The sequence below is a fragment of the Oxyura jamaicensis genome, chromosome 1 (assembly GCF_011077185.1).
Source record: "Oxyura jamaicensis isolate SHBP4307 breed ruddy duck chromosome 1, BPBGC_Ojam_1.0, whole genome shotgun sequence".
NCBI lineage: Eukaryota > Metazoa > Chordata > Aves > Anseriformes > Anatidae > Oxyura > Oxyura jamaicensis.
Genome location: NC_048893.1, coordinates 122,490,658 through 122,517,739, shown reverse-complemented (window position 1 = coordinate 122,517,739; position 27,082 = coordinate 122,490,658). Strand labels below are relative to the sequence as shown.

The following is a 27,082-nucleotide window of genomic DNA, read 5'->3' as shown; positions in this document are numbered from 1 at the left end:
GGGAGTACATACTTTATGGTTATTTGGTGGTTTAGTTCAATGGCCATTACAGAACAGGCGTTTCCTAGTGCCTAATTAAAAATACTTGTAGGGAAGACACCTAGTGGACAAGTGCTGAAATGTAGGTAAGTTGCTGCCAATATGCAGGTAGTTAGCCGGGGAAATCATGGTGGAAGTGTGTGTACTGTATAGAAATATCTTTCTGTAGGCAAGACCTATACTATAAATGCGGAGGAAAGTCAGAGACTTCTCAGGCTTGTCTTTCGAAGCGAAGTGTGTGGCACCCTGGTTCATCTGTTACCTTTGAACACTGATACAGTTCACTGATATCCAAAGCCAGTTCTGTCCTTCAGCAGTGCAGGGAGTGTGTTTTTATTCTTGTGTGTAAACTTCAGGCAGTTTCATAATTTGATCACTTTGCAGTTACCAAAAAAACTGTAATCTCCTTTAGGTAACACCTACTGAATATTACGAATTTCTTGTCTGGCTGCAGCTGTGGTGGTGTTTGCTACCCAAAGCTGACACTAATGCATGAGAAGTGGTGTAGACTTTGGGGCTCACAGTTTAATAAAGAAGCTGTGGAAAAACCCAATAAAAGACAGGACTGGTGGAGAGAGGGGAGGAGGTCATCTGAACATTTTGCCTTAACATTAGGAGTTGGTTTGTTACTTGTCTTTGAGACTGAGTGGGGTGATAGGAGCAGACAGGCAAATAAAGGGGCATTCAGAGAGGTGTCTGTAGCTTTACCTGGAGTTTCTCAGTGTTGTGCTAATGACCCTCCATCCCTCAATACCCTTCTTTCTTTGCTCCACTCTTTCTGTTCCCATCCCCTCCTCTGTCCTCTTTACTTCATTGTGTGCCTCCCTTCCCTTTACTTCCTTTGTGTACTTGTAACCTTTCTGTTTCTTTTTGTCTTCTCCCCTCCCCAGGATGGAGAAGGGTATAGTTTCTGTTTCTGTTTTCATGTGTCCTTCCCGTAAGTACTTATCTTTTGTTTGTTGCAAGTTCCAGAAGGGCTTACAAGTTCTTGGTTGCTGTAAGAAACAGAGCGTACAGCAGTTTTGTCTGTGCTTGCCTCTGCACTCATCAATGAGGATTTGCTGCTGCAATTTGTCAGTCAAAGCCATGCTTGCTTCAGGAGGTTTATTGTGTCTGGTGTGTACACTTTTATTCAGCTTTGAACGTCAGCGCTGTCTCTGTGAGCAATTGCTATACATTTTAAAAAAAGACACCAAAAATGAGAAGGAAGGTAGAGGGGAGGGAACATTGCCAGTCATGTTCTTGAGCTTTGTTTTCAATTTTGAAGAAAGCCCCACTTGCCCAAGCAGGCCTTATTCAAAGAGCTGAGAGCAGTAGTCAGTGTACTTTCCCCTCATGTAGTGGTTTAAACACCATGTTCATTAACTTGCTGCCTGCTGATTAGTTATGTAGTAATTGGCATGCCCTTGAAACTTCCCATTTACTGCTTAGTGACTTCCAGAGGAAGAATTGAGCTGGAACTATCAACTGCTGAAAGACTGCTGGAAATGGTCATTTTTAATTTAATACAAGTCCTTTCAAACTTTCTTTTCTCCCTCTCATTTTTGTTAGTAAACAAAATCATCATCACTGTCTCTCCTTGTCTTGCAGTTTTGCCAATTTGAGAATTTACCCTCATGGATTAGTGTTGGTGGATCTGCAGAGCTACAATGATCATACAAAAGGAAGAGAGGAAGCCGATCGGGTATGAACCTTACTGTGCTCGCCAAACTGCATAGGCGGCCACTTCTTTTCTCTAGGTCTATCAAAATCTATATCTAGATTAATAGATCTAGTCTATATCTCTATCTTCATAAAATGTTTAAAATATCTAAGCTTGTTCAAACCTAGTGCTTACAGACAAGGAATAGTAGTGCTATATGAATATGACCACTCACGCACACATGCATGTCCTGAGTCTCAAATTCTTTGCTGTAAAAGTTGTAAAGACCTAACAGCCTCAGTTAGGGCTCAGTTCCCTTCCTGTACTCAGGGCAGAGAGAGAGAATGAATGCTTAACCCCACAACCTGGTGTAGGATTTCCTTCTCTAATATGGGAAATGGTGAGCCTTTATTTTAAAACTTCTTCCCAAGGGAGAAATCATTTTTTCTTATACAACATAAAAGCTTCAGAGTTTCAGGATGTTTGGGGATAATGAAACATTCCAGGATTCTTGTGTTCCCCCTTTGGGTTGTGTCTTAAAGGTCTGGCTGTTAACCTGGAGGACAGTTAAATATAATGACGACAACTGCTACACTATGCACATTCTTGCTAGTAATGAAGCCAAGGCAATTAGCTAAGGCTAATTATTCATGGACTTCTAATGTTATATTGCAAAACCCTTCACTGCAGGTGCTACTTTTTATTGCCTTCTAACTAGTCTAATTTAACAGATGTTTTACATCAAGTGATCACTTCTATAAATTCCACCTCTCGTTTGCTATTTTTTCAGCTTCTAGACAAAGTAGAAGAAAGAATGAAAGAATTATTTCATGGCAACATAAAAAGGGTAAAACGGTAAGTTCATGCGTATATTTCCATATGTGTCTCTTGATTGCTTAGTTGCTAAAGATAATAAATTATAGTTTGCTATACAGCTGTGAATAAGTAGCCTGAAGGAAGAATCTGTGCATATTTTTTCCCCTAATATTTTTAAATTGTTTTATTGAAGATGCTGTGAGGTTTCTCATTATGTTAAGCTTGATCTTCAGAGTTGTTACTTTGGGCAAGGATTATTTCTTTTACTATTTTCTGCAATAGTTGTATGAAGCGGTGGGAGAAAAGGCAGAGAGCAAGAGCAGGTTGCTCTGGAAGAGCTGGGAAGCCGAGGGTGGCAGCAGGACAGGCCGGGGCACGGACCTTACCAGGTCCTGTCCCACAGCTCCTGAACGGGCCAAGCAGGGCAGGTGATGGCCAGGGCCAGTCACAGCCCTGTGGCTGCCCGGCAGGGCCAGGGTGCTGAGGCAGCTCCGTGGCCAAGCTGCGTGTCAGGAATGGCAAAAGATGTGGGCAGGCCTAGGCCCAGCTGCAGCATGGCAAGGGCCAGAGCTGAGGTGCAGCCCCGGTGTGTGGAGGAGGCCCTCCCGCAGCTCTGTCACACACGGGGTCTGTCCCAGCAGCCAGAGCAGGGTTAGCCAGCATAACCCCACAGAGCTGGCCTTGAGTATGGGCAGCCAAAGCCCCAGTGGGAATGTATGTGTGTGCTTGTGGCCCTCCAAGAAGATACAAATGCTTTGTAGCGTTTTTCTGTGTGTGTCACTGAAGGAAGATAATAACATGTATTGCTTTGCAAGTCTTCCCTCAGTTTGGTTTACTTAAATACAAGATTATATATTGAACTGGGGGGATTGTTATCCGTGGGTTTTTGACTAGTGCGGAGAAAGCATTCACACCAGTGTTCCCCAGGGGTCTGGGAAGGGCACAGCTCACTTCAGTGTCTTCACAGTGACTAGCACCTTGGAGCAGAGGGAGCATTTGCTGTAGACATGAACTTTACTAGGTGATGCAGCAGTGTAAAATCAACAAGATACTCCTTAAAGCCAAGAAGCAAACTACAAAATGGGAAAACAACTAATGGCAAAACAACTGCAGCAGAAGATTCTGAAGGTTATAGGAGACTTCATTTAAAGTGATAGTGATTTGAAAGTGTTGCTATACATTGCATATCATTGCATTGTGTGTAAAGCACAGAGGTAGCTGTTTTGCTTTATGTTGTCCTGATAAAGCTTTACCTGGAGCACAATGTGCAAATGCAGATCATTTTGTGTATGTGTGTATGAAGGAAACACTTTCTTGGAGGACATTTTAATGCTGAAATATTACATTGGGAGTTTGTGGAATCCCTGTGATAGGAACTTCTTAAACATGGGTCAGGAAACAGTCTGAGGTGATCTAGATCCATGTGGATACCTTAGTATAGGAAGATGAACCTCTTAGAACAATGGATATGGAATGGATCTTGCAACACATCCCTCAACTTTCTTTAAAATTTGCTTTGCATCCTTCTGGTGTTTGCTTCACACATCAGCTTTACTGGAATTGCTGCTGCAAATCATTTCTGCCTTTTTCCTTGACCTTGTGAATAGGAGCTCTTGTTGTCAGCATGTGCTGCCATCGTGTGGTTCAGCGAGGGTACAAAATATTTCTGAAAACGGTCATTGACAATCACTACTGAATTTGCAGGAAGCTTGTCTGTCTGGTTTTCTCCTGCACCCTCACCTGAAAAAAACTTAAATTTCTGGAGTGTATGTGTGGGAAATTTGATGAAGTGCATGCCTGCATGTTTTGCGTAAAATGGAATTAAGTTTGATCAGTCGCTTGCATTTCAAGTATATTTTGTCTTTTCAAGTGTAATACTGATTTGAATCATACTTGTATTGGAATTAAAAAGAAAAAAAAAAAACAGCCGGCTTGCCCAGGTGCTTGAACCACATTAAAAAAGTAATGCAAACTATCAGTTGAGATTTTACATATGTGGATATCAAGGATTGTGCTTAAACACTGCAAACCTGGCTCAGTTTGAAGCACTGTAGTCGTTCACTTCTGTGTATGCATATGTGTTTAAAATGTCTCTCAGTACAACTTTAGAAGCGTGAGACTCACTAATTTCAAAGAAATAGCAGTCTTAGCTATGCTGAAGGCAGGAAGACGTTTTGTCATTGTTTTTTTTGTCAGAATTATGCTTTTGTATTTTATCAATTTCTAGTTGTGAACTGATTATTCTGAAGCTACTGTGATAAGTAAATCCCCTCTCTTAGGGTAGAGGTACATTCATATGCACATTGTGAACTTTGTTATACATAAAGAATGACCACTGATATTTCATCAGTGCATTATCAAGTTACGTATATTTATCGTGTCTAATAGGTTTCTTAAATTCCTTGAGCATTTGATCTCACAAATCCTCATTTACTCTCGTAAATACTTCCTAGTTATTAACCATAATCCACAGGTTGTTAAAAGGAAATAGAAAAAAATAAACATTATCAAACATTTGGTAACTCCTCTCCTGCTCGTCCTCATTTTTTTCCAGGTTGCCAGCCATTTTGAGAGGAGGCGCCATTGATAGGTATTGGCCCACAGCTGATGGACGCTTGGTGGAGTATGACATAGATGAAGTTGTTTATGATGAAGATTCACCTTTTCAGAATATTAAAATCCTGCATTCAAAACAGTTTGGGAATATTCTTATCCTCAGTGGGGATGTTAGTAAGTACTGTCTCACTGGAACATCTTCCGGGTGAAATAATAGGAAAAGTTTTCTCTGTTGCTCTATCACAGTTTTAACAGATTACTAAGGGTCATGGTTCTGATATAGGAAGCTCCATATGTACATGTATGCATTTAAGTCAGAAATGCTGACAAAATGTAAAATCCAGAGTACAAACAAGTTTTTTCTTTTTCTTTTTCCAAAGTTTCTTTCTTGAAGTGGAAAGTAGCACAGGAGAATTGAAGTTAGTGCGTTCTCTACCACAGCTTACTAACCCCTTCATTCATTTGATCTTTTACCTATTTGTTGCAAGAGCAGTCTCTTGAGCAACTTCTCTGACAATAAACCAAGCTACATTATCAGTCTTCAAAACACAGTAGAATTCTCAATGAGTATCCAGAAGTGGAAACTGGTGTGTGTGTGCGGGGTAATCCTGCTGCTCTTTTCTTTAACTGTGATGATGGAATTATGTTCTCGGTGAGATCAGCCATAACAGCTGTATCTTAACTCATTTAGCTGCTATGTTGTTGAGCTTCTTTTGCCTCTTTCTTCTCCAAAATACTCAGCTGAACTCTCAGTTAATAATAAAGGGTAACCCAACCTTTATGGGAGGTTCGTTTTGTGTAGTTCTCTGCCAGTCTATGTATTTTTGAAAGTGAACCTTGGAGAAGGTAAGCTACTGTTCTTGTAAACTGTGTAAGGATGCTATATTGCTATATAGCCTAGGTGTAAAGGAGTATGTTTTGTAAAGCCCCTTAATGTTTATTTTGAAAAGTACTGACTGAGGTAAATGGGGTTGTTTCTGTCTGAGGTTAGGATAGCTAATTTAGGCTAATAGCAGAGTAATTAAGAATTTTGCCTGTAGCTTTTTGAAATCAACAGAAATACCTCTAAGCATTCAATTTAGCTTTCTGCAGGTGTCAAGGGGACTTACGGAATTCTGTGCAGATGGCAGCTGTGAGTGTTAATACTCAAGCCATCAGCAAAGTATTCTCTAATTCAGTTAGTAGTGTATCTGAATCACCAAATGAGGTATTCCATACTTCTGGCCAGAAATTTTAATCTGAGCGTCATGCGGAAATGAGGTTTTATTTGAATATTGTCACAGCATGCCTCATAGAAAGAGAAGTATGCCATTACTTATTTACCTTCCACAGGATTTTAAAATATTGCTCTGTGTCATTCTTTTATTGTGCAATTATAAACTAAGTGCTGTTTGGCAGGCATAATATTAGGGTATGTTTTGTGCAGCAGCACAACACTGCTTTGCTCTTGTAGCTCAGATCTGTTATTACAGCTGAGGAAAGTTATTGCCTGGTTTGAAGCTAATGGCAAACAAGTCATTAGAAGTCATGCTTCGGGGCCCTTCAGCTGTTAGGTATTAATGGTCATGCTTATGCCTCTGGGCAGGGACCCACAGGGGTGCATCTAGGTTGGTCTTTTTAGTTGGGGTCCAGAGTGTGCTTCCAAAAGTCTCCTGATTGTCTCTTGCTGCACTACTCTGAGGTAAAAACTCATAGAAGTGCGTCAAGCATGGACATCAAGTCTTAAGTACCAACTGTTTTGCTCTGCAAACGTTCTTCTCTTGGCACATAGTATTTGCTAATGCAGATGTAGCTGTTGTTGGGTTTTCATTGAGAACTGCAGAAATCCTGTATGAGATGGTTTCATTACCTCTGGTAAATCACTGGCCTCCTTAGTACCTGACCTGTGTCTCAGAGAGCTGGGTTGTTTGTGTAGATGCTCTTGGTCTGTATGATATCACCTGTGGGTTAATGAGAAGAATTAAAGATGTTTTTTGTCCAACTCTTTCTCTTCCTTCCATTCAGATCTGGCAGAGAGTGACCTGGCATATACCCAAGCCATAATGGGCAGCGGAAAGGAAAACTATGCTGGCAAAGAAGTGCTAATCCTAGGAGGCGGTGATGGGGGTATACTATATGAGATAGTCAAACTGAAGCCAAAGATGGTTACTATGGTAGAGATATCCTTTGACAAATGACTGATTGTTCATTTCAACATTGTGCATTCTGCATTTGCTCTGACGTTTTAGCGTTAAGCACAACTATCAGGGTCTAATTTGCATGAGGAGATAGGGTCTAAATTGAAATTTATATTTTGTGAGCTTGGAGAGAGCCAATGACTACATTTTTTTTTTTTCATCTATCATATGTGTGCTTTCAACTTCCCAACCAATACAATAATTATTGAGTAGCACTTTACACAGGACTGGAAAGGAACACCTCTATCATCAGACTGATATCTTTTGTTACCACAGAAGACAAGTTGATCAAGTTAGCATCTTTTGCCTTCCTGTGTTTTGTTTTTTTTTTTTCTCCTTAAGAAAGCTATAAAAAATTCCTAGAAGCAAAGCAAGTTAACAATAGGAGTGTCATTACTTGGCAAATTGTGTTGTTGGCAGAATGACCACCTCTTTCCCTGTCTTAAAAATACTGATAGAAATCAAGTATTTAACATTCTGTAGTTGAAATAGTTTGTAACATAAACCACTGTTAGCCAATTGAAATGTTGATCATCCTAGGTTTTGGGCTCCCCTTGCTAGAAACAAAAATGGTTGTTTTGAAAACATAGTCCTAATCTACTTCAGCTTTATGTCTTTTTTGTTGTTTTTGTTTTTTAATATACCACTCTATTGTTCAAATTTCAAACTTGAACAGTAATAGGAACCTAAGATGCTGGAAATACTGGTTAAAAAAAAACAACACGCATCTTGTACCTCTATCTGAACTGGGGACAAATAAGTTTGGCTACTGTGATGTGTAGCTAAAATATACATCTTCCTATCCCTTTGTAAAGTTCACCTTTTTGAGAATTTCTTTCTGAAGAAAAGGAAACTGTTACCTGTGTTATTTCTGGAATGTAGAATGCCTTAACTATCTTCAAACATTGACCAAATGGTGATTGACGGGTGTAAAAAATACATGCGTAAAACATGCGGAGATGTCTTAGACAATCTGAAAGGAGAGTGCTATCAGGTAATTTTTACTTCACTTTCACCGAAAGTAATACTTCAAATGTAATTACCTCTGGGTTGGAAGTCTGGTGTGGGAAAGTTTTTTTGAGGAAAAGCCTTCTGATTTTTTTTATTAGTTTTGGGAAGGATTTGTTTCCATTTTTAATGATATTTCTAAATGTTAGTTGCTGTCAGCAGGGTTTGTTTTGGAAGTATACCTTAGCTTCAAAATACTTCGTTTCCACTTTTAAGGAATTATTAAGGAATTATTCCTTAAGGAATATGAAATATGAGAATATTTGTTGCCATAACTTAACAAATGAAGAGGAAATAACAGTAGGGATGCAGTGTTAAACATAAATTCTTAAATTGATAAAAAGGAGAAGAAATGTATGTTGTTAGGTTTCCCTCCACTACTGAGAATATCTGCATTTGTAATACATTTTTTAAAAATTGTTTTTAATTTGCAGACAAAATTTCTTACCATTACATCCCTAGTGTACTAATAAATAGAAATTTGGCATGCAGCCCTGTGGTTAAGGATTTTACATGTTACATCTGACAGAGCTTACAAACTGGCCCAGGTGTGATCTGACATCTTTATTGGTAGCCTTTTTCCATTTTCATCACTGCTCCTTAAGGTTTTCATAAACACTAGTTTACAGTTGTGAGTTTAAAAATGTATGCAGAAAGTTAAAAGAGAAGTCCCATGCTACTTGGCATGAGTCAGTGGCCCTTCATATAAATACCTCATTTTACTGGTGTGCTGGGAGACTGAAATGTCACTGTCAGAACAATGGTCACCCAACAGTGAGAGCTAGGAAATTCAGTCCTGTGGTGCCTTTTACAACATAATTCCTGCAACTATTTGTTTTCTTTATATGATGTAAAAAGTTTAAAATGGAGCCTGAAGTTAAATCCTTAGTTTATTTTGTATTTTTTCCCTGCTTATTTTTTGTGTATTCACGTTTTTTCCTTTTCCCTGGTCAGTTCTAGGGTATTTTGAGGACTAATTACAGTACTTTGTTCTTTTAGGTTCTAATTGAAGACTGTATTCCCGTACTGAAGAGGTATGCCAAAGAAGGAAGGATGTTTGATTATGTAATTAATGATCTGACAGCTGTTCCAATCTCCACATCTCCAGAAGAAGGTTAATTTTCTAATTTATCTTCCTAAACTTCTGAAACTTCTCCATTTCAGCCCCTCTACTGCATAATAATTGGCAATTTGCATAAAAAGTACTTTGATTCTTCACTTTTTTAATAGTAATCTGAGGGGCAGAGAATGACAATAGCACATTTGTTCCTTTTGTTTTTTTCTTGAATATTAGAAAAAAGTGCATAGAATGTTTTTATTCTAAAAACTAAATTCTAAACGGGGCACTTACATGAACTCATGTAACTCTTGGGGAGTTTGCATTCCAATAGCCCCTCCTCAACCCTCCAAGTTAATTAAAATTTTAATTAAAAAAAAAAAAAAAATCATGGGTAATTATTCTGAGGAAAACCAGAGATACTGAATTCCACCATCATTACCATTGTGTATGGGGTGGGGTTTGATTGTTTTTCTTTTCATGGTGGTTTGTTTCTTTGTGCTTTAAAACTGCAGGATAGCTCCTTTTTTGAAATGGTACACATGTTGCAACTCTTGACTGCATAATAGTAAACAAGCCAGTGATGGGGAGTGGGCTGTTTTTTAATCATACTCTATATGCAGATTCCACGTGGGAATTCTTGCGGTTGATTCTTGACCTCTCAATGAAGGTCCTGAAGCAAGATGGAAAATATTTCACACAGGTATGATATCTGAATGTAACGTATTGCTGTATATGTATTGCTGTCAGGTACTTTAAAAAAAGAAAAAGAAAAAAGCTAACTTACAGTCTAATAGCAAGCTGAGTTTTTTTTCCTTTTAATAATTTGTTTGGGACTTTTGCATGAAATTTGGGCTTTCCAAACTGACTTGTCTTTTTTCATTTTCAACTGAAATTATAGAGTATCTGTCTTTGAACTTAAAAACATAATTTCAAGAATCAGCAAGGCATACTGCATAATATTTTAGTTGTAAGCAGTTCTCAGAAAAACAGAGCAGATGTACTTCATAAAGGTAGACATGGTTTTTAAGCTAGTGTCTTCAGTAACATGGTGTAAGACATGAAAATCTGTGTCATTCATAAAGGTGTAAGAATTTGACATAGGTACAGTGGGATGAGAAGATGAGTCAGTTGGGAGTAAATACTCTCTTGTTTTCTATCCACTTCTAATGCAAATCACTGATTTGACTTCTGGCAAGCAGATTTTGTTTTAATCTATTTGTTATAATGCTTGGTGTTTTATGAAATGTTTTATACAGTTCAAATAAATTTTTTGTGTATCAAGTTTCTAATCCAATTCCATTTAAATATAATTTAAAATTTATATACTGGCTACAGTAAAGCCACCTAAGGTATAATGTAATTGTGGTAAAGCTTTCCTCTGAAGGTACTTTCTATATGTAATTCTGAATATAGAGTGCCACAAAGCTGTGAGCAATTGTACAGAAACATGACAAGACCCAGCAGATGGATGACTGAAATGCCTCTGAAGCCGCATTTCTTTTGTCATGCCCGTACTTTAACTAGTCTTCTGATGTGTGTAGCATCTAAGTACAGCATTTTGAAATATCTCGTTTAGCTCTGAAATAGCTCTGCTAAAATTATGGATTTGAACACTCGTGTAACATTCCGGTCAGAGCTAGCTTTCAGAGGTGTGCAAAGGGATTGGTTTGCTCTTAAATGGGGTGGGTTCTTGAGAAGTTTGAGTCACAGAATGAGCTGGGGGTTGACAACTTTACTGTGGTGCTTAATTTTGAAATGCAGTGGTTTTGTGGGCAAGATAAATCACCTCCTTGTGGTTGAAATGAAATACGACTAAAACAGTCCTATCACACTGTAAATCTTAATGGCTTTTTATTCTGTTAATAGTGAACTGTTAACTTCTGTTAACTCTGGACAGGTGTTGGTATTGAAAAGAGACTACATCTTTTAGACGGACCAAGGACTTATGGTGCAGTTTTGCTACTTGTGACATATACAGTGAAACTGTGTCTTTAAAACCCAAAACTTCGTGGGTCATTCCCCCACCCGCTTTCTTGAAGTGCTTTTTGGTTCTCTAAAAGGGAAAATATGTTTAATATCATCGAGAAAAGTGACTGAGGGAATGTCCACCTAATTGTTACGGCCTGACCTTCGCTGTCAGGAGGAGATGCCTCATAAGAAAGATGCTGCAAAAGTGTCATTGTCTTACTGGTTACTGGCAAGTTAGCTATAGTTGCTTTTTCTGTCTTGGCATTATGTTGTACTAGCATTTGGATCTTGTCCTCTGTAGCCTGTCTTCTGACAGTTTAGCTTACAGAGGTTACCTTGTGCATCTTGTTAGAATGTTATTTATTTCAGTGCTCAAGAAATGCTTAATCCAAAAGTAAAACGCTGTTCACAAATTGACAGCCTCGAGTAGTGTTGCTGCCTGACTCTCTAAATACCACTGCTGGCAAAAATAAACGGAAATGCTCATCACCTGTTCATTGAGCTGTGAACAAGCTTTGGAAAATGTTACTCTTCAAGCACATAAACTGATTTTGGGGTGTTTTACAGCGAACGACAAAAAGGTGTATTTATGCTATCAGAAGGAGCAAGCCACTGCAGGTATCACTCAAGAAAACTATCAACAGGCAGAGTCTAGACATGCGTAACTGCTGTGCTCTACAGTCCAGAAGTGCTGGCTGAAAAACAGTCTTCAGAATAGCCAGGGATGTTCGGGAAATGAAAACAATTGGTAATAAGTTGGTAGCATGGAAGCAATACAAGTAATAATGGCAGGCTATAACTGCTAGAAGAAAATAGTTGTGCACTTTAGCCATAGTCTTCTGTTCCCATTCAGTAATACTTGCCCCTAGACTTCTGTGGACTGTTTGCAGTGTAAGTCAGAGTTAACGAGTCTTTTGTTGTGGCCCTGTGATGTTGCTCTGAACTTTCAGATTTTTTTCCAGTTTCTTAATTGTTAATGTTTGACAATTTCATATGCGTTAACTAGAAAAGAAAATACACTAATATACAAATAATTACATATTGGTATTGTTGATTGACTTAAAGTCCAGATTCATCAAATTCTAAGTGCACAAAAATACCCGTTTTTTACCTAATTGCATTGTGCAGATGGTGTGATGGCTTTTCTTTTCATCTGCAGATGACAAAATGGGTGGTGCCATTGCTGTGCTCACTGGCTGCGAGTCTTGTCTCCTGCAGAGTTTACTCAATAAAGAATATTGGCAGGCAAATTTGATTTTGATTAGATGTTGCAGGTCTAAATGCAGACACTGTATTTGTTGGATGGTATGTGCATTACCAACAAAAAATTTTGAGTAAATCTGCTGATGTTGACAGCTTCTTCTCATCCCTATCCTTTACTCTTATTGAGACCAAAGTGTATTAAGAATGGGGCATGGACCCTGACTTCAGAGCTGAGAAGTGTTCCTAGACCCAGAATTTGCAGTTACCTGTTCAGTGTTTATATGCAGAGACAAAAAAAAATTTACGTTGCCTCAAGTTTCTTCAAAAGTAAAACTCTTTCTGGGAATGCTTAATAAAAGTCGTTGATGCTGATGTATATAGAATCGCAGTAATGTCAAGTGAGAGCAAAAACTTAAATGTCACTGTCTGATTTGTTAACACTTCTTTTATGAAATCACACTTGCTTGTAGTGGGATGATTTCTGCTTGAACCTCACATTTTAACTGTAAATCAGACGTTTTTGCACAGCTTAACTAGTATTTGTGCTTGTCAGTTGTCTCCCCCACCTAGCCCCCAGACAATCATGCTTGTAGTACGTACTACAGCACTTACTAATCATAAATTACTTTGAGTTTTGGTGATGTGAACAATTCTTACTTGTGTGATGTGCCATCTATGGCTTTTACCCAGACCTGTGTGACTGACTTTACTGGAGAACTTGCCAGAAACTCCCAAGCAGCTAGAAAAGCCTCCAAAAATTTTGAGGGATGCTCTGGTAATTCCAGGAGCGTGTCAGATTGGAGTTCTGAAAGCAACAGTTACCGAAACGTGATGTTACACAGTATGGAGAAAATTGAGAAGACTTAATTTTAAATACCTTTTTTTTTTTTTTAAAAAAAAAAAAAAAAAAAAAAAAAAACTTTGGCAAAGGTTGATCTCAAGAACTGTATAAAGGAGAAGTGGAATCTAAAAGTTAAGGCGTGGGGATGTTTTTATTTTCAGCTACTTATTCCCGAGCAGGACACAATTTGGTGTTTTCATATGCTTGGCAATCAGCAGTGCTATACAGCAGTATTTATGCACACTGTTTTTTGAGATTATTGAAATAAATTTAGTTGCAGCTTTTTTTTGTTTGTTTGTTTCCACATGCTATTCTAACACACACAACCTAATTGTTCCCTCGGGATGCCATGCTGATCCTCAGTCTCCAAGTGGCAGTGCAGAAGATCCTTTCACCACTAGGTGGAGACCGGTAACTACCATTGCCTAGCACTGTATTATCACTCACAGAGAGACCGTAGCTGTGGAAGGGCTTTTCAGAGTATTTATTTGTATTCCTAGGGGATGCAAGAACAGATGTGCCCAGTTTTAGCGTGAAGGAGGGACTTTATAGCTTGTTTCAGCTCTGGAGAGGTAAAAAAGACAATTTATGGATTGCGTTCCCTGTTGCTATAAGTCTGTGCTTAAATACGTTGGTGAAAAATGCCTATGTAATTGCTCTACACATCCACCAATAGTAATAACAATGAGAGCACTTGTGCGAATAGTGGCCTTGCTTTTTAACCATGTCATCCATATTGGTAATCTTGCAGTCTGTGTAGGACCTGGGTTTTCCACTGTACAAAGAGAAGGGAGCTACAGGGACCTGCAGGACTTGCAGCCCTGTGTCTGCATATAAACTTAATCCCATTACACTGATGCTTACAAGTCTCATGGCTTGCTATATTTCTGTTTTTCTTCCTTCCTCCGAAGCTGGTGCTTCAAAGAGTTCAGTGATGTAATATGGGTCTGTGAAGGCCTCAGCATTGTCTTCTCCAAGGGAAGCAAGTTCTCAAATTGCTTACAGTTGCAAGTTCTCGAAGTGCAGAAGGGAGAGAAGTCTGAGTCAGTGTATCCCAAGGTCTGGTTTCATCCTTGCTGGACCTTTCCAGTGTCTTGTTTCTGAATGCATGCATTTTTGTGCTGTTATACCTTATAATGTTTAGGTTGCCCCAGTTATTTTCTAACTTCCGTAAAATACCTACTAGTACCATACTAGTGTGGTATGTATGTTTTTTTGCTGAAGCATCACTGATCCTAGGCCCTCCACATAGCGCTCCAGGATTGTCCAGCCACTGTGACACTGTGCTCTGCGAGGTGCTGAGACTGACTGTGAGGTTGTCAATATGTGCCAGTGGAGTACGTGTGGCTATGGAAATGCCTTTTTCTGTGCTAAATTTTTGCTCTGCTGATCTAATCCTTTGAGGTTGAGCAAGCTATCATTTTCAGCCTGTTTAAGAAGTGGAACCTTTAAAAATACCTCTGTATGGGAATTTACTCCTTCCTCGTCTGGGTCGTCTCTGCCAGACGAGGTGAAACGTTCTCAGACCACTCACAGGTTTCATTTGAGCAAACAGCACTAACCACCGGTGCGAGAGATCAGATTTCTCCCACACGCCCAGCCACACGCCAAGCTGTTGCATCTTGGCCACCCTCTAATACAATGTGGCCCTGCCCTCTGAGTGTCCAGACAATGGTGATGTTGTTGCTCCATAGTTAAAATCCTTTTTTGGCTCCTGAGTGGGTTTTCTAATTATTGCTTCCAAAGAGGGAGCAGGGTTCGCCTGGTCTGCAACATGAAAGGAGACTGGAGGAACGTGTGCATGTCTCGGTGTGCGCCTCTGTGATTTCTTGGCAGTTTGGAAGTTTTTAAGGGGCAGGCATTTCCTTGGGTTACTGAGAGTTTAGTTTTAAACTAATTGGTCAGTGGAGATACCTGCAGTCAGGTTTGCCTCCATTATCTCCTTAACAGCTGTCCCTGTCAAGCCTAGGTTTGATGCTAGGACTTTTCGTGCTCCGTGTATCTCCTTGCTTATTACTCACTCTGAAATGAGGAAGGAAAGAAACCTTGGCCATGTTCGACTCTGTCCTTTGACATTGCAAAATAAAAATATAAATATTAAATAAAAAAGTAAAAAATAACCTTCTGTAGTGTATTGTGACAGACAAAATTGCCAGTAACAATGACAAGTAGGGTAAGTGTAAAAATGAGTTCAAAGAAATGGGCATGTACAGAAGGGGACCCCTTCATCTACTTTCAAATCACTGGTTTACTATCTAAGGTCAGAGGAAGCATAGTGGCCTAAATTGAGATGAACTAGCTGATGAACACATCCCCTTTACAGGTAACGTTTTAAAGTTAACTGAATTAATAGGGCTAATTACTTTATTTTAAGGAATATTTTTTTATTGTCTGCCCAGCACTGTATTGGTTATTTAAATTGTTTTGTGTTGTGTTGTAGAAACTCAGCCCATCGTGCTCCAGAATTTATGCCTTATGAAAGCAAAGAATAATGGGTGCTGGGAGACAGACGTGAGCTGTCAAAATGTGTACAAGCATTGAGCAGACTCTGAATGCAAAGACTGTGAAACAGTTCAGGAATCATCAGTCATGAGCAAGTTAATGAGATCCATTAATGTTGAAAACTACCTCAAATACTTCAGTGTCAAAGGGATACTTGTTAAGGATTAAAAAAATAAAAAGACAACACCACCAGCGTTCTTCCATTTCTCCTCTGTCAAATTGTTTGATATGGAAAAAAAAAAGATTTACCAGGGGGGCAGGGAGAGGAATTTGGTAGTTTTTTTTCCTGTATGTTGAAAATGGACTGAACAGCGTGGGAGGAAAAAAGTTGAATTTTGCTTACCTCCCTTTAAAAAAGAATAAGTGGGGACCCATCAGTTTTGAATTTTATTAAACACTGGTCAGTATTAGTTATTATTTGAGTATATAGTGGCTGTTTAGAACACAAAATGCATTGGTCTATCATTTAACTATTTTTGTTATGCGAGGAACTTTGTGGGTTATCTGACTTACCTGACCGACGACTGTGCTGCATTTGGGCATTGTTCCCCGTGTCATATTTTAGTGATGCAAGACCATCTAAATGTGATTGACGCTGATCTTAAAGCTGTAGTCTTAGTTGAAAGGTGTTAATAAAAGGTGTTAATAATGGTGATTTTTTTGGATACTTTTTCTCAATACTGAAATAAGTTATAGGCTTTAGTTTCTGGAATTTTTATAGCTTTTTGTTGAGTTAAATTTGAATAATTACAAAAAAAAAATGTGACTGTGCAGAGTTGCACTATCCTGTGGTGTGTGTTCTGAAGGACAGGTTAAGGTATCTTTATGTAAGATCTTGATGAGGATATTAGGAATCTGTGGGTTTGAAAGAGTAAAAAGTGATTATTGGCAGGTTTCATTGTTCCTGTAATTTGTTTGTCACGCTGTTTGCACTGATTTGTCTGATGCTGAAGAAGGGAGAAAGGATGAAATACTGAAAGAGCAGACTGGGAAACTGAGTATAGATACTTATTTCTCATTGTGTATCCTATTAAACTTCATCCATAATGGTGGTATGCTCCATAAATTACCTAGCAGTATTTTCTATTTATACTCAAATTGCACACACAGGTTATGTTTTTTTTTTTTTTTTTTTCCATTCAGTCTGATGTTGAAACAAAATTATATGTTTGTAAAGGGCGGCTGAACGAAATAACTGCTGCAGTCCCCTGGATAATAATAGGTTACTAAATAAGCGTTTCAGAAGTCTGTTGTGCTTTGAGCAGTTGTGCTGAGTTAGTGCTCAAACCTTACTTTTTAAAAATCTCTTCTGTTTTCTGAAACCTAATGGAGATCATTAAACCTATTCAAAACCAAGTGTTATAAAGCATGCCGTCTTCCTTTACCAAATAACCACCTGGCACGTCATGCACATACTTATGGTCAAAATTGTAATTAAATACATGTTTTATGCAAGTTTTTTTTTTTTTTTTTTTTTTTTAAAGAGAACTTGCAAGAATATAATTTTTAAAAGACACTATGCGTAGTATATTTTTTAATTTAACGTTTTGTTTTTCCACTTGTGAAAATTTGAGCATGCTGAGAAAAAATCCACAGGAAGAACAGTGAGATAAAGTGTCTTTTCATTTATTCTGGAAGTATGAAAGTTTAAATACATTATAGTGAAGAATAATACTACAAGCAAAGAAGTAGAAAAAAGTTTAAATCCCAAAGTGAGAATGTGCATTACATGCTTTATTTATGGTTATCACCTGATACTGTTTATATGTAAAAGAACAATGTTGATGGGAGCTGTTGAGGCATATCGGTTTTAATATCTTGGCTTGTTCCAGCCTCTGCCCCATTTGTAAGAGCACGTGTGTTTGTTCAACAAACTTATGTGAGTTCCTCACTTCATGAGAATTAGCTTTCAGTTGTGTTTGTGTGCAGTTAATTATTTTAGGACCATTTCTAAACATCGGGGAGCACTGAGAAACAGAAGTTAAACAGTAAACTGCAGATTTCTTAAATAAAGACTGGTCCCTTGGAGCTAAGTTTTGCAGTGTGTTAGCAGAGTGACTTATCTATGTGAGGTGCAAGTATTATGGAAGTGTTGAATGAATCCTTTGTTCCTGTGATTCTCATAGAACTTGACCACTGTTCTGAGTTACAGGTCTTGAAACACTGAGTAAGCTGGGGCTGTAAGAGAGACAAAGTCATCATATATCTGTGTGTTTAAATATTCAGTTCATATGTTCAGCCAACTTCCAGTGAATCATAATGCTTAAATAATAATTCTCTCTGCTATGTGCTCTTGCACATAGGTCCAAGTACAGATTCTAGTACTTGGGTTTTGGAGGGGAGGCAAGACACTTAACAAGAAGATTTGAAATAAAACCTGCACGACTGCCGTATTGCTTTGTCTAGTGTGTGTTTGTTCAGTTCGTTGGTGTTCTGTGGGCTCACCCTCAGCTCTAAATCTTCAGCTCCATTATGGATATGGATAATCACACCTCTGATTAAATGAGAGCTTTTTCTGTGTAAGCATCACAGGTAAATGTTGTCATGACTTGCTTGTTAACACTTAAGCTTTGGTCAAGTTTGTGCTTATAACCAGAAGGTTTTTTTCCTGTTCCTCGCCTTTTGTAATCCTTGAGATATATTCCAAGAATTATTTGATTTTTTTACGTAATGTTTATTTGGCTGGGAAGGAATGCTGTGACTTCAGCATGTGTGATATTCTGTAGTTGCACTGTTAGAGAAAATCATATAAACACTAATTTTTGTTTTGGTCAGAAAAAGGTATTACTAATATTTCCTTACATGAGATATTACATGGGTTCAAGAAAAAAAATGGTAGGAAGCAGTTCTGTTTCAGAAGTGATACGCAGCAGCTCAAGGCAGTGTGACCTACAGCCACAGAACTTCTGCACAATTTGATTTGTTTTGTCATACTGCTCTTTGGAGGAATTGGTTTAAAATGAATAGATTATGGGATTTTATACTGCCTTTTAATGTTTTAAGACCTAGGAAATGTTAAATAATTGAGAAAATCTGGATGTTGTAATACTGTTTAAGGATACATTTAAGCAATCACGAAGAAAATGGTTATTGAGTATATGTTAAAGCTAAACAACACGTGGTGGTCTACTTGAACTGGAAGTCCTAATGTAATGGTTACTTCTGCTAATGAGAATATAGATAATCACCTCAATACTTACTCTTTCTTGAAAAGTCACAAATTGTTGTTTGCTGTATGCAGAGTGAAGACAAGATGTTCAATATTTGCCTTAAATGTTAAGAACCCCATGTGTCTGGGTTTGATGTATATGGGAGCCTTGCATTGATGTCAGCATATACATTCATCTGCAATTTTGCTTCCCTTATTATAACCAGGACTTCTCTTTTTTCTTTAGGGAAATTGTATCAATCTGACCGATGCCTTGACTCTGTATGAAGAACAGCTTAGCAGGCTTTATTGTCCTGTGGAGTTCTCAAAGGAGATCGTGTGCGTTCCCTCCTACATGGAATTGTATCCTTAAAGACTGAAAAAGTGTAGAGAGAGTACGTTTTAATAAACTGAGCAAGCCTAGACTGCTTGGAGGTAATGAAATTGAATGAAAGAAAGCACTTCTAACTTAAACACTATTAATATAGTTTGTTTGCTATGAAAAAACTGCAGTTTTATTTTTGAAGATAGTTGCAGGAACTATATTTTAAAGATGCCGTAAATTCACAGGTAGTGAAATGATCAGCACCTTTCAAGAGCAGGCTGTGTTTTTCTTCATGTTTTGGAGTGTTGCCGAGCATATTGCTTATGCAGTGTGGAGTAAACTGTATGATGAGGGTAATGCTGCATGGGAGTTCTGATGAGACTGTATTGTTTCATTTTGGTTTTCCTCACAATACCAAACCAAAACAACAACAACAAAAAAAACCACTCATCTGTTCCCCTCTCTTCCCCAATCCCCTGCAAAACCCTTAACCCTTGACATTATATATATGTCTCAAAGTAGATCTTAATAGAAAAAAATGGATTCCTAACAAACATTATTAATTAATGATACTGAAAAAATATTCCAAGTGGTGGGAGGGAGGTATACACATTTCTTTGCAACATCCTCATTGCTAAAAATACCTCTTCAGAACTTCATTTTGTGGGTGACAAACAATTTATACAAGGAGCTGGAAGTTATGGCTTCAAGCCATGAGCTCCAAAGCGGCATTTTGATCTGCCCTCTTCTGTTTCCATTTGCTTTGGGTCTTACGTGCCACTTGTTTGTGATCTCCCATGAAATACTTCTGTGGATTAATGCCTGCTGTGGCTGTCCATTTTCTGATACAATAAGTCTTTTCAGGATCTGCTTATTCATAATATATTATGTTAGTGAAACTCTGCCACAGCCTTTCTTCTATTTCGTGTGTTCATTTTGCCTTCCTTCTCTGTCTCAAATCTCAATATTGTTTAATACTGTAGCTTGGTGTTCTGGACACCATACTGACTGTAACAAGCTCCTGTTTCTCATTATTTTCATGTCTCCAATGAAACTCAGATTTGATCTTAACATTTTCAAGACAAAAAGGAAACAGTGAAATAAACCATATATGAATATACTTACCCTTGTAGTTTACAACCTCAGATAAATTGTTCAAGATCCTTTTGCCTTCACAACTGCAGGCCTTAAATATGCAAAGTGCCTGTAAATGAATTAAGTAGAAAATGGTACTTTTTTCCTTTGAAATGGTACTTTTTTCCTTTGAAAGAAAGCACTTATTTCTAGCATGTAAGCTCACAGACAAGAAATATTTTTATGAAAAAAAAAAAACCCTGACCATTAAATAGGTAGGTATAACAGAGCTTGAAAGCGAAGAATTCTTAGAGAAATGAGGCAGGCTTTTTTTAGTTTGCTTTTTCTGACTGAATTAAGAACCTGATGATATAGCAGTATAGATACAAGAATATTAATAAAGTAATTAAATGATTTCACATTAGCCCAAAGGAAGATACATATTTTAAAAAACATTAATTAATATATATATATATATAAATATAATACACTCAACTCCGACTATAAATTTGGTTTTGGACCTCTGGTATCCCTTATCTGCATTTTGAATACAGGTTATTGCCTTTCTTGGGGCTTAGTTTTCAAAATAGAAAGTATGAATCTCAATAGAAGATTATACCTACATGATATCTCACAGATGACTGAGATGTGGTAGCTTACAGTAGAATTACTAGAACCAATTAAAAAATAAGGGTTTTATTTCTTCCTTCAGAAAGTGACTTGCGTGATGTTCATTTAGTGCCTGAAATCTGTTGAGCAATTGTATGAGTCTTTTGACTTATACAAATGCTCATTTTCATAATCTGACCAAAAGTTAGCATTATGGGTACCTGAATGCAGCCAAAATGCTAAAGCAAGCTTATCATATTTTATTGTTGCTTATTTTCCGTACTTCCAGAATAGTAGCTGTGTGTAACGGCTGCCTGAAATTCTGGTATTTACTAGTGTTGCTTTGGGGTTCATCTGAAATTCAAGTAGCTATTGACATAAAAGTCAACTCTCCATTTTCAGGAAAGCATATTTGTCCCTGAGGTCTCCACCAGGACACTATGATGAACATGCAGGCTTCCATCTGGAGTGTGTGTGACCTCATTGTGTAAACAGAGGAGCGTATATCTTTATGTGAGTTTATATTGGTTGTGCTAAATTTTAAATTCCAGAAATCTGTGACTTACTCTGCAGGTTGCCGTAGCTCTAAAAAAGGTGATGTCCATGTCTCATCTTCCTGTCTGCTCCTTTGAAGCTGCTGGAATTAAGTAGCTCTGACCCCTGCTGAAGCTGGGCACATCTGCCATCAGAGGAGTAGCAAAGAGAGTAGTCACACAGTTGCTAGTTGCTCTGTGGTGTTTGCTTCTAGCTCAGTCTGGGTGACAAAGTTTTGCTTTTTGAAAAGTATTAGGGCTCCAGAAGCCAACATCATAGAATCTTACAGAGGAAAACTCTAGCCAAAATTTAGATTCATCTGTTAAAGTGAGCATTCAGAAGAACCCCTGTTGAGGCATTCAAGATCCAGTAGACAGTTAAAAGATTGTCCAGTAAGATACTTGGACACCTGGTGTTCAGCTATCGAACATCTCGGTATTACTGGTGTGTCTGATCTTGTCGCTGTTAGGGCCTCACAAATTGGTCAGCTGGATGTCACTTTCCTATTCAAGGTTGCTATCAAGAAAATGAGCAAGAGGTATCCCAGCTTGGTGAACTCCTGATTGAAGAAGAGCTGGAGTTCTGATTGTTCTTCCCGAAGTAATTCTGTAGTCTGTTCAGTGGTTGCAATGCAAAATGTACAGCCTGAAGATCTGCAGCAGAGATTAGGAAACACAGGTTTGCAAAGGATTTCGGTTTTGGTGGAAATGGGGTGCTCCTTCAAACTGCTGAGCAAAAAAAGGGGATCCAGGGAGATTTCACTTTTCAAATTTTTGCCTACCCCATCTTTATGAGCTATGAGAAGTTTTCAGAATTAAAATACAAGTGAAAAGAATTACTTCCAATTTAATTATGTACTACCTACTTCCTTTTTTTTCCTTGACTGCTCATTTTATCTAGGTGGGTATTCTACACTATTTGGAAGAAATAAACAACTCTGAACATCAAGATTATTCAAGATTATCCTAAATGTACATGCTGCATGGAGCATATAGGCCTGCCACGTGCTGCATATTGGCATCTTGAACCTTTAAATTATATGCTGTAGATGATCCTGAAACTTAGTCATGCTATTGATTGTGAATTCTTTAAATGTTTTTTATTATTATTTTAATTTAAAAGCAAATGGAAAATGTATATTTTGATGAGCTAGGGTGTTATTTTTGAAAGTCAACTTACAGATGAGTAAGCAGCAAAACTATATAGCTGCTGAATGCACTGAACCTTTAGAATGTGATCCTTTTTAGTTTTTGTAGATCTTCACAAACTGATTAAAAAAGACATCTTGAGCATTTCATCCCTGAGGATGGTCCATGGAGTTTTTGTTTATTTGATTGTTTTCCACCAGATATTCTTTTAATTGATGGTGCTTTTCAAGGATGGAGTTTTTTCTTTGATACTTAAAAGTGATCATTGTAGTGCTTCCATATACAGAAGATGGGCATAACTTAAAGAAAGTGGGAGGTGGAGGAAAAACAAAATCTTCTGAAAGGATACCCCAAATCCTTCACTGCAAAGGGAAGAAAACTATTTTTAAATTTTATTTACTGTAGTTTCATTCATTCATGATATTTCTGTAATCTCTTCCACAGGAGAAAAGAGTCTTTGACCTTTCACCTCATGGACATCTTTAGCTGCTACCCTATTGATTACTTAGATTTTGAGATTTTTATGTGGATTTAACAGTGGTTTATAGAGGTACTTTGACCTCTTTCAGCATGGTAATTAAAGCTCTGTTCTCATAAGCACTAGGTTCTTGAAGAAGGAAAGGTTGCTTAACAGGGAAAAGAAATGTGGATGTAGTCTAGATTCATGTGCACCAGTATTTCCTCAATGTTTTGGGGCAAATAGGTATACTTCAGTAGGGTATGGCCTGGTTATATTGGTCTAGACTGACCATGTCGTGTGAGGCTCTTGCTGAACTACCACTTGCAATTTAATTATCAGTGGAAGCTAGGTTACATTGTAGTTTTGTTCTGAAAGAGAAAACATTTTTCTTAAACTGTTTATCATGTTGTCTGAAAAGCTATATTTTTGTAAGAATGTGCTTATGTACTGAGTAAAACTTTAACATTTAAAAGATTTCACATCAGAGGAGGTAGGAAGGATATAACCATTCTGTACACTTCTGTACATTACCAAGATAGAATAAAAAGTGCACTATCCCAAAACACTCTAATCCTGAACCACAGTGATGTTTTTTTTTTCCTTCAACCCTTAGTCTTCACATTTTCTTTGTTTTGTTGTAGAGAGTTGATTTATTTTTCCTCCCACAAAACCAAAATGTTAGTGAAAAAAAAAATGCACTTCTAAGATCTGTATTCCTAAACCATACATAAAGAAGAGTTTTACATGTCCCATATATACAAACTGTTGATGAATTTTCAGTAACCTATGTAGAATTTGAGTGATACTGGAAAACTTGTAAAAATTTGCCCTTTATTCGGAGTATAATTATTTTTGTATGTACAGTTGTGCTGTTAAACTGCTTTTAGTTTGGAGAGTCAAAGAGAAGTGTTCTTCCCTCTTATGGCTTAAAGTGATTACTGTTACTGCTGATTCCTTGATACACATGGGACAAGGTTCTTCCGTGGCCTACAGTCTGTGTATCCCTGTGTACTCCCAAAGAGTGGAGCCTCCTTCTGAACAGGGGGAGACAAAAGTGTCTTGCATTTCCTTAAATGTTTTAACCCTATTGTAACCATCCCAGAAAATACCTTGATATTATTGCCTATGACCTAATTGTAACCCATCATTTATGATACAGGACGACAGCTGGTATATTTTACAGGTGCAAACAAATGCAGATGTCTTATAAGCAGTTACATGTACCCTTAACTTGGCAAGCATGAATATTCCCGTTGATCCTTAGTGTGATTGCGGTGTAGGTGGTATTAAGCACACAGGCATTCATAAGATGGGGCTCACAGCATATGTTATCCTGAGCGAGCCTGATAGATCTGAAAGTCAGTCACAACACGTGGGGGTGGTTGTTTTTAGCAAAGAAACTTGTGAACTGGAAGATGACTTAATATTCCTGCTGGCTTGCTATACCAAGGCTGGCACTTCAGCATAGATGCTGCCTGACAACAGAGATGCCAGGTGTGCAGGGATGTTCTGTAATCTGGAACGACCAGGGGACCTGAATTAAGTGTTGGCAGAGGCAGCAGTGCTTGCAAATCTTTCCCTTTCAACTGATACAGTATAAAAAGAGGCTTGGAGGATTCTTTTGTTTGTGTAAACTTTTTAATGTAGGATTTTAAAAGTAATAGAAGTAGTATAAAGCAATTCAGCAAACCCTGAACATTATATTTTTTATTTTTTTTATTAAGTTGCTGAATTGATTCTGAACAAGTATGTACACACTGTCAGTCTATTTATGTTGTTGTGTTGTGTTTTTTTTTTTTTTAAGGAAAACAAATTGCTTTGTGTTCAAATTTTCAAATGCAAACTGCAATAGCTGATCAGTTTTCCATGTTTAAGGCCAGTTAGAAAACAGCTATGATTGCTGCACCTATGTACGTGCTGCACCTATGTATGCAAACATTTCCCAAGATAGAGTTAACATTAGGGTTTTCTTAATTATTCTTTGCACTAAATGGTGCTTCCACCTAGAAATGCGATTTACGTATTTAAAAATCAATTGATAGTAGTTTGTGCAAAGAGAAGACCTTCTGGCGTTGTATCTACTGCATCAGTGCAGCGCACGTGTTAAAATAAAGGTACACTGTTATTCCTTGTGTGTGAATTCTTAAATACATGGTGCATTTAGTGTTAAAATGGCAGAGTTAATGGGTATGATGCTTCCCATTGTACCTCCTTTTCTTCTCCATTTGTCACCTAACAAGCATAAAGGTTCTTCCTGGTCCTTTTATTGAGTATCTTTTCTGTCTCTCACAGGTTAATAAACTAATTTTCCACATAATATATGTTCAGGTAAGAGTCTCTATAGTATGCACAGTGTTGTTTGCAGTGGGGAAGATCACTTTAGACTTCAGTAATCTTTGACTAGAAGAACTTAATTTTATTGTGGAATACCGTAGATGTGAATTCTTTGGAGGTCTGTTATATGCTCCTTAGTTTTTCTACTGAAGTGGCATGTTGGCTTCGGGTGGCAGCTCGATGTGTTGTGTGGCACAAAGCAAAGACAGGTTGGTAAGAAAGGAGATGTGAGGAATGGTGCAAGCTTTGGAATGGAGGATTAGGAAGGGAGAGAAGAGCATGAAGAGGATGGGCAGATTGAAGTTTGGGGTGTGATTCAAAAAGATTAATAATGTCAGACAAAGTGACTTCAAATAAAGATTGTAGAGAAATACACATAAATTCCAGCTAACTAGGAAGGAGAAATAATGACGTGTCTTAAGTACAGCAGTACCAAATAGTTTGGTAGTTATGAAAAAGGGGAAGTAGTAACTTTTTAAGAAAAAGTCTCGCGTACAGACTTTGAGAATAGGATAGAGAGTCATTTTAGGGTGCCTACATGTACAACAGGGAAGATGGTTAGGTGTCTCTTGCTTTTTTATTTTTACCGTTTAGGGTTTGAGGTGTTGACAGCTTGCTAGAAGGAATAAGGCATTGGGACAAGTGAGAGGGAGAAGAGCACTTAGTTTCTAATTTTAATTTAAGCATAGAAGATGCCATATGATGTTGCCTGAGGGTAATGGGAAGAGGTTGACAAACCTTACCTACAGAGAAAAAAAGGGTAGTTTAAATTGTTAAAGAAATGCTGAAGGAGCAATGGAGAGAAGTAGCAGCAAAGTAATTGAGTGCAGGAGTGATTAATAGCACAGCGATATAGGGGTGCCTTTTTGAAATGTGGAACAGTTAATCTTTGCTTTAGGATTTCAGTGAACTTGAGCTTCAGAGAAAGTAATGGAGAAAGTAGAAAGGGAGGAAAAAGAGGGTGAAATGCGCTTCGTAACTGGAAGCATGATAAGAAGTATGCCTGTGCAGTGTTGCAGAACCGGTTATGTCAAGGGAAGAAAGGATGCAGGAGCAAGAGCAGTTAAGATGGAAAGTTGTTGGGGTAGTGAGTGAGAAGGAAGAACCAGGAACAGGACAGCACAAGATATGGCAGGGGGTTGGGGAGCACATGTGCCAGTTGCACCTCCTAGATCATCCTTTTCAGAGAAAGAAGGAAGAGAGATGTGGAATGTGGGTTATTTCTTTATATTCTATTTCTACTGAGGATTGACTACAAGATGGCTCCTAAGTAAGTACTCTGGGAGAAAGAGAATAATACTGCTGGAAATGGAATGGTGATCAAAAGGAAACTACTCAGAATAAGGGAGCATTTCAGCGTAGACATATTACCCAAGCAAATAAATAAAATCAATGAAGCCTGAAGGAAAGGGACCTATGGGATTTAACTGTCATGGATTGTCGTCATGAGTGTGGGAGGTAGAAGCTTACCAGTGGCATCTCTGCTGACTTAGCTTATGGAGTTGGGAAAACCAATCTGGACCAGTAAGGGTATGAAAAGAAAACAAAAATAAAACAAAAAATGCTGCTACCACAATTATAGGGTTTTTCTTCCGACTTCAAAGTGCCATGACAACTTCATTGTATGTTATTTGAAAT

General features: G+C 38.0%; 1 protein-coding gene across 2 annotated transcripts in view; it reads left to right on the top strand.

Annotated features, from left to right (window-relative positions):
• The window catches only part of SMS (spermine synthase), a 49,101-nt gene extending 23,866 nt beyond the window's left edge, over nucleotides 1–25,235 (top strand). For both annotated transcript variants that reach the window (XM_035310970.1, XM_035311649.1), the window contains exons 3-11: nucleotides 1,630–1,723; nucleotides 2,472–2,536; nucleotides 5,052–5,227; nucleotides 7,058–7,212; nucleotides 8,135–8,224; nucleotides 9,238–9,352; nucleotides 9,919–9,998; nucleotides 19,208–19,323; nucleotides 22,403–25,235. In XM_035310970.1, coding sequence (XP_035166861.1) covers nucleotides 1,630–1,723; nucleotides 2,472–2,536; nucleotides 5,052–5,227; nucleotides 7,058–7,212; nucleotides 8,135–8,224; nucleotides 9,238–9,352; nucleotides 9,919–9,998; nucleotides 19,208–19,323; nucleotides 22,403–22,433 — 922 coding nt within the window. In that variant the 3' untranslated portion in view covers nucleotides 22,434–25,235. The remainder of the gene's footprint in view (nucleotides 1–1,629; nucleotides 1,724–2,471; nucleotides 2,537–5,051; nucleotides 5,228–7,057; nucleotides 7,213–8,134; nucleotides 8,225–9,237; nucleotides 9,353–9,918; nucleotides 9,999–19,207; nucleotides 19,324–22,402) is intronic.
• The last annotated feature ends 1,847 nt before the right edge of the window (nucleotides 25,236–27,082 follow it).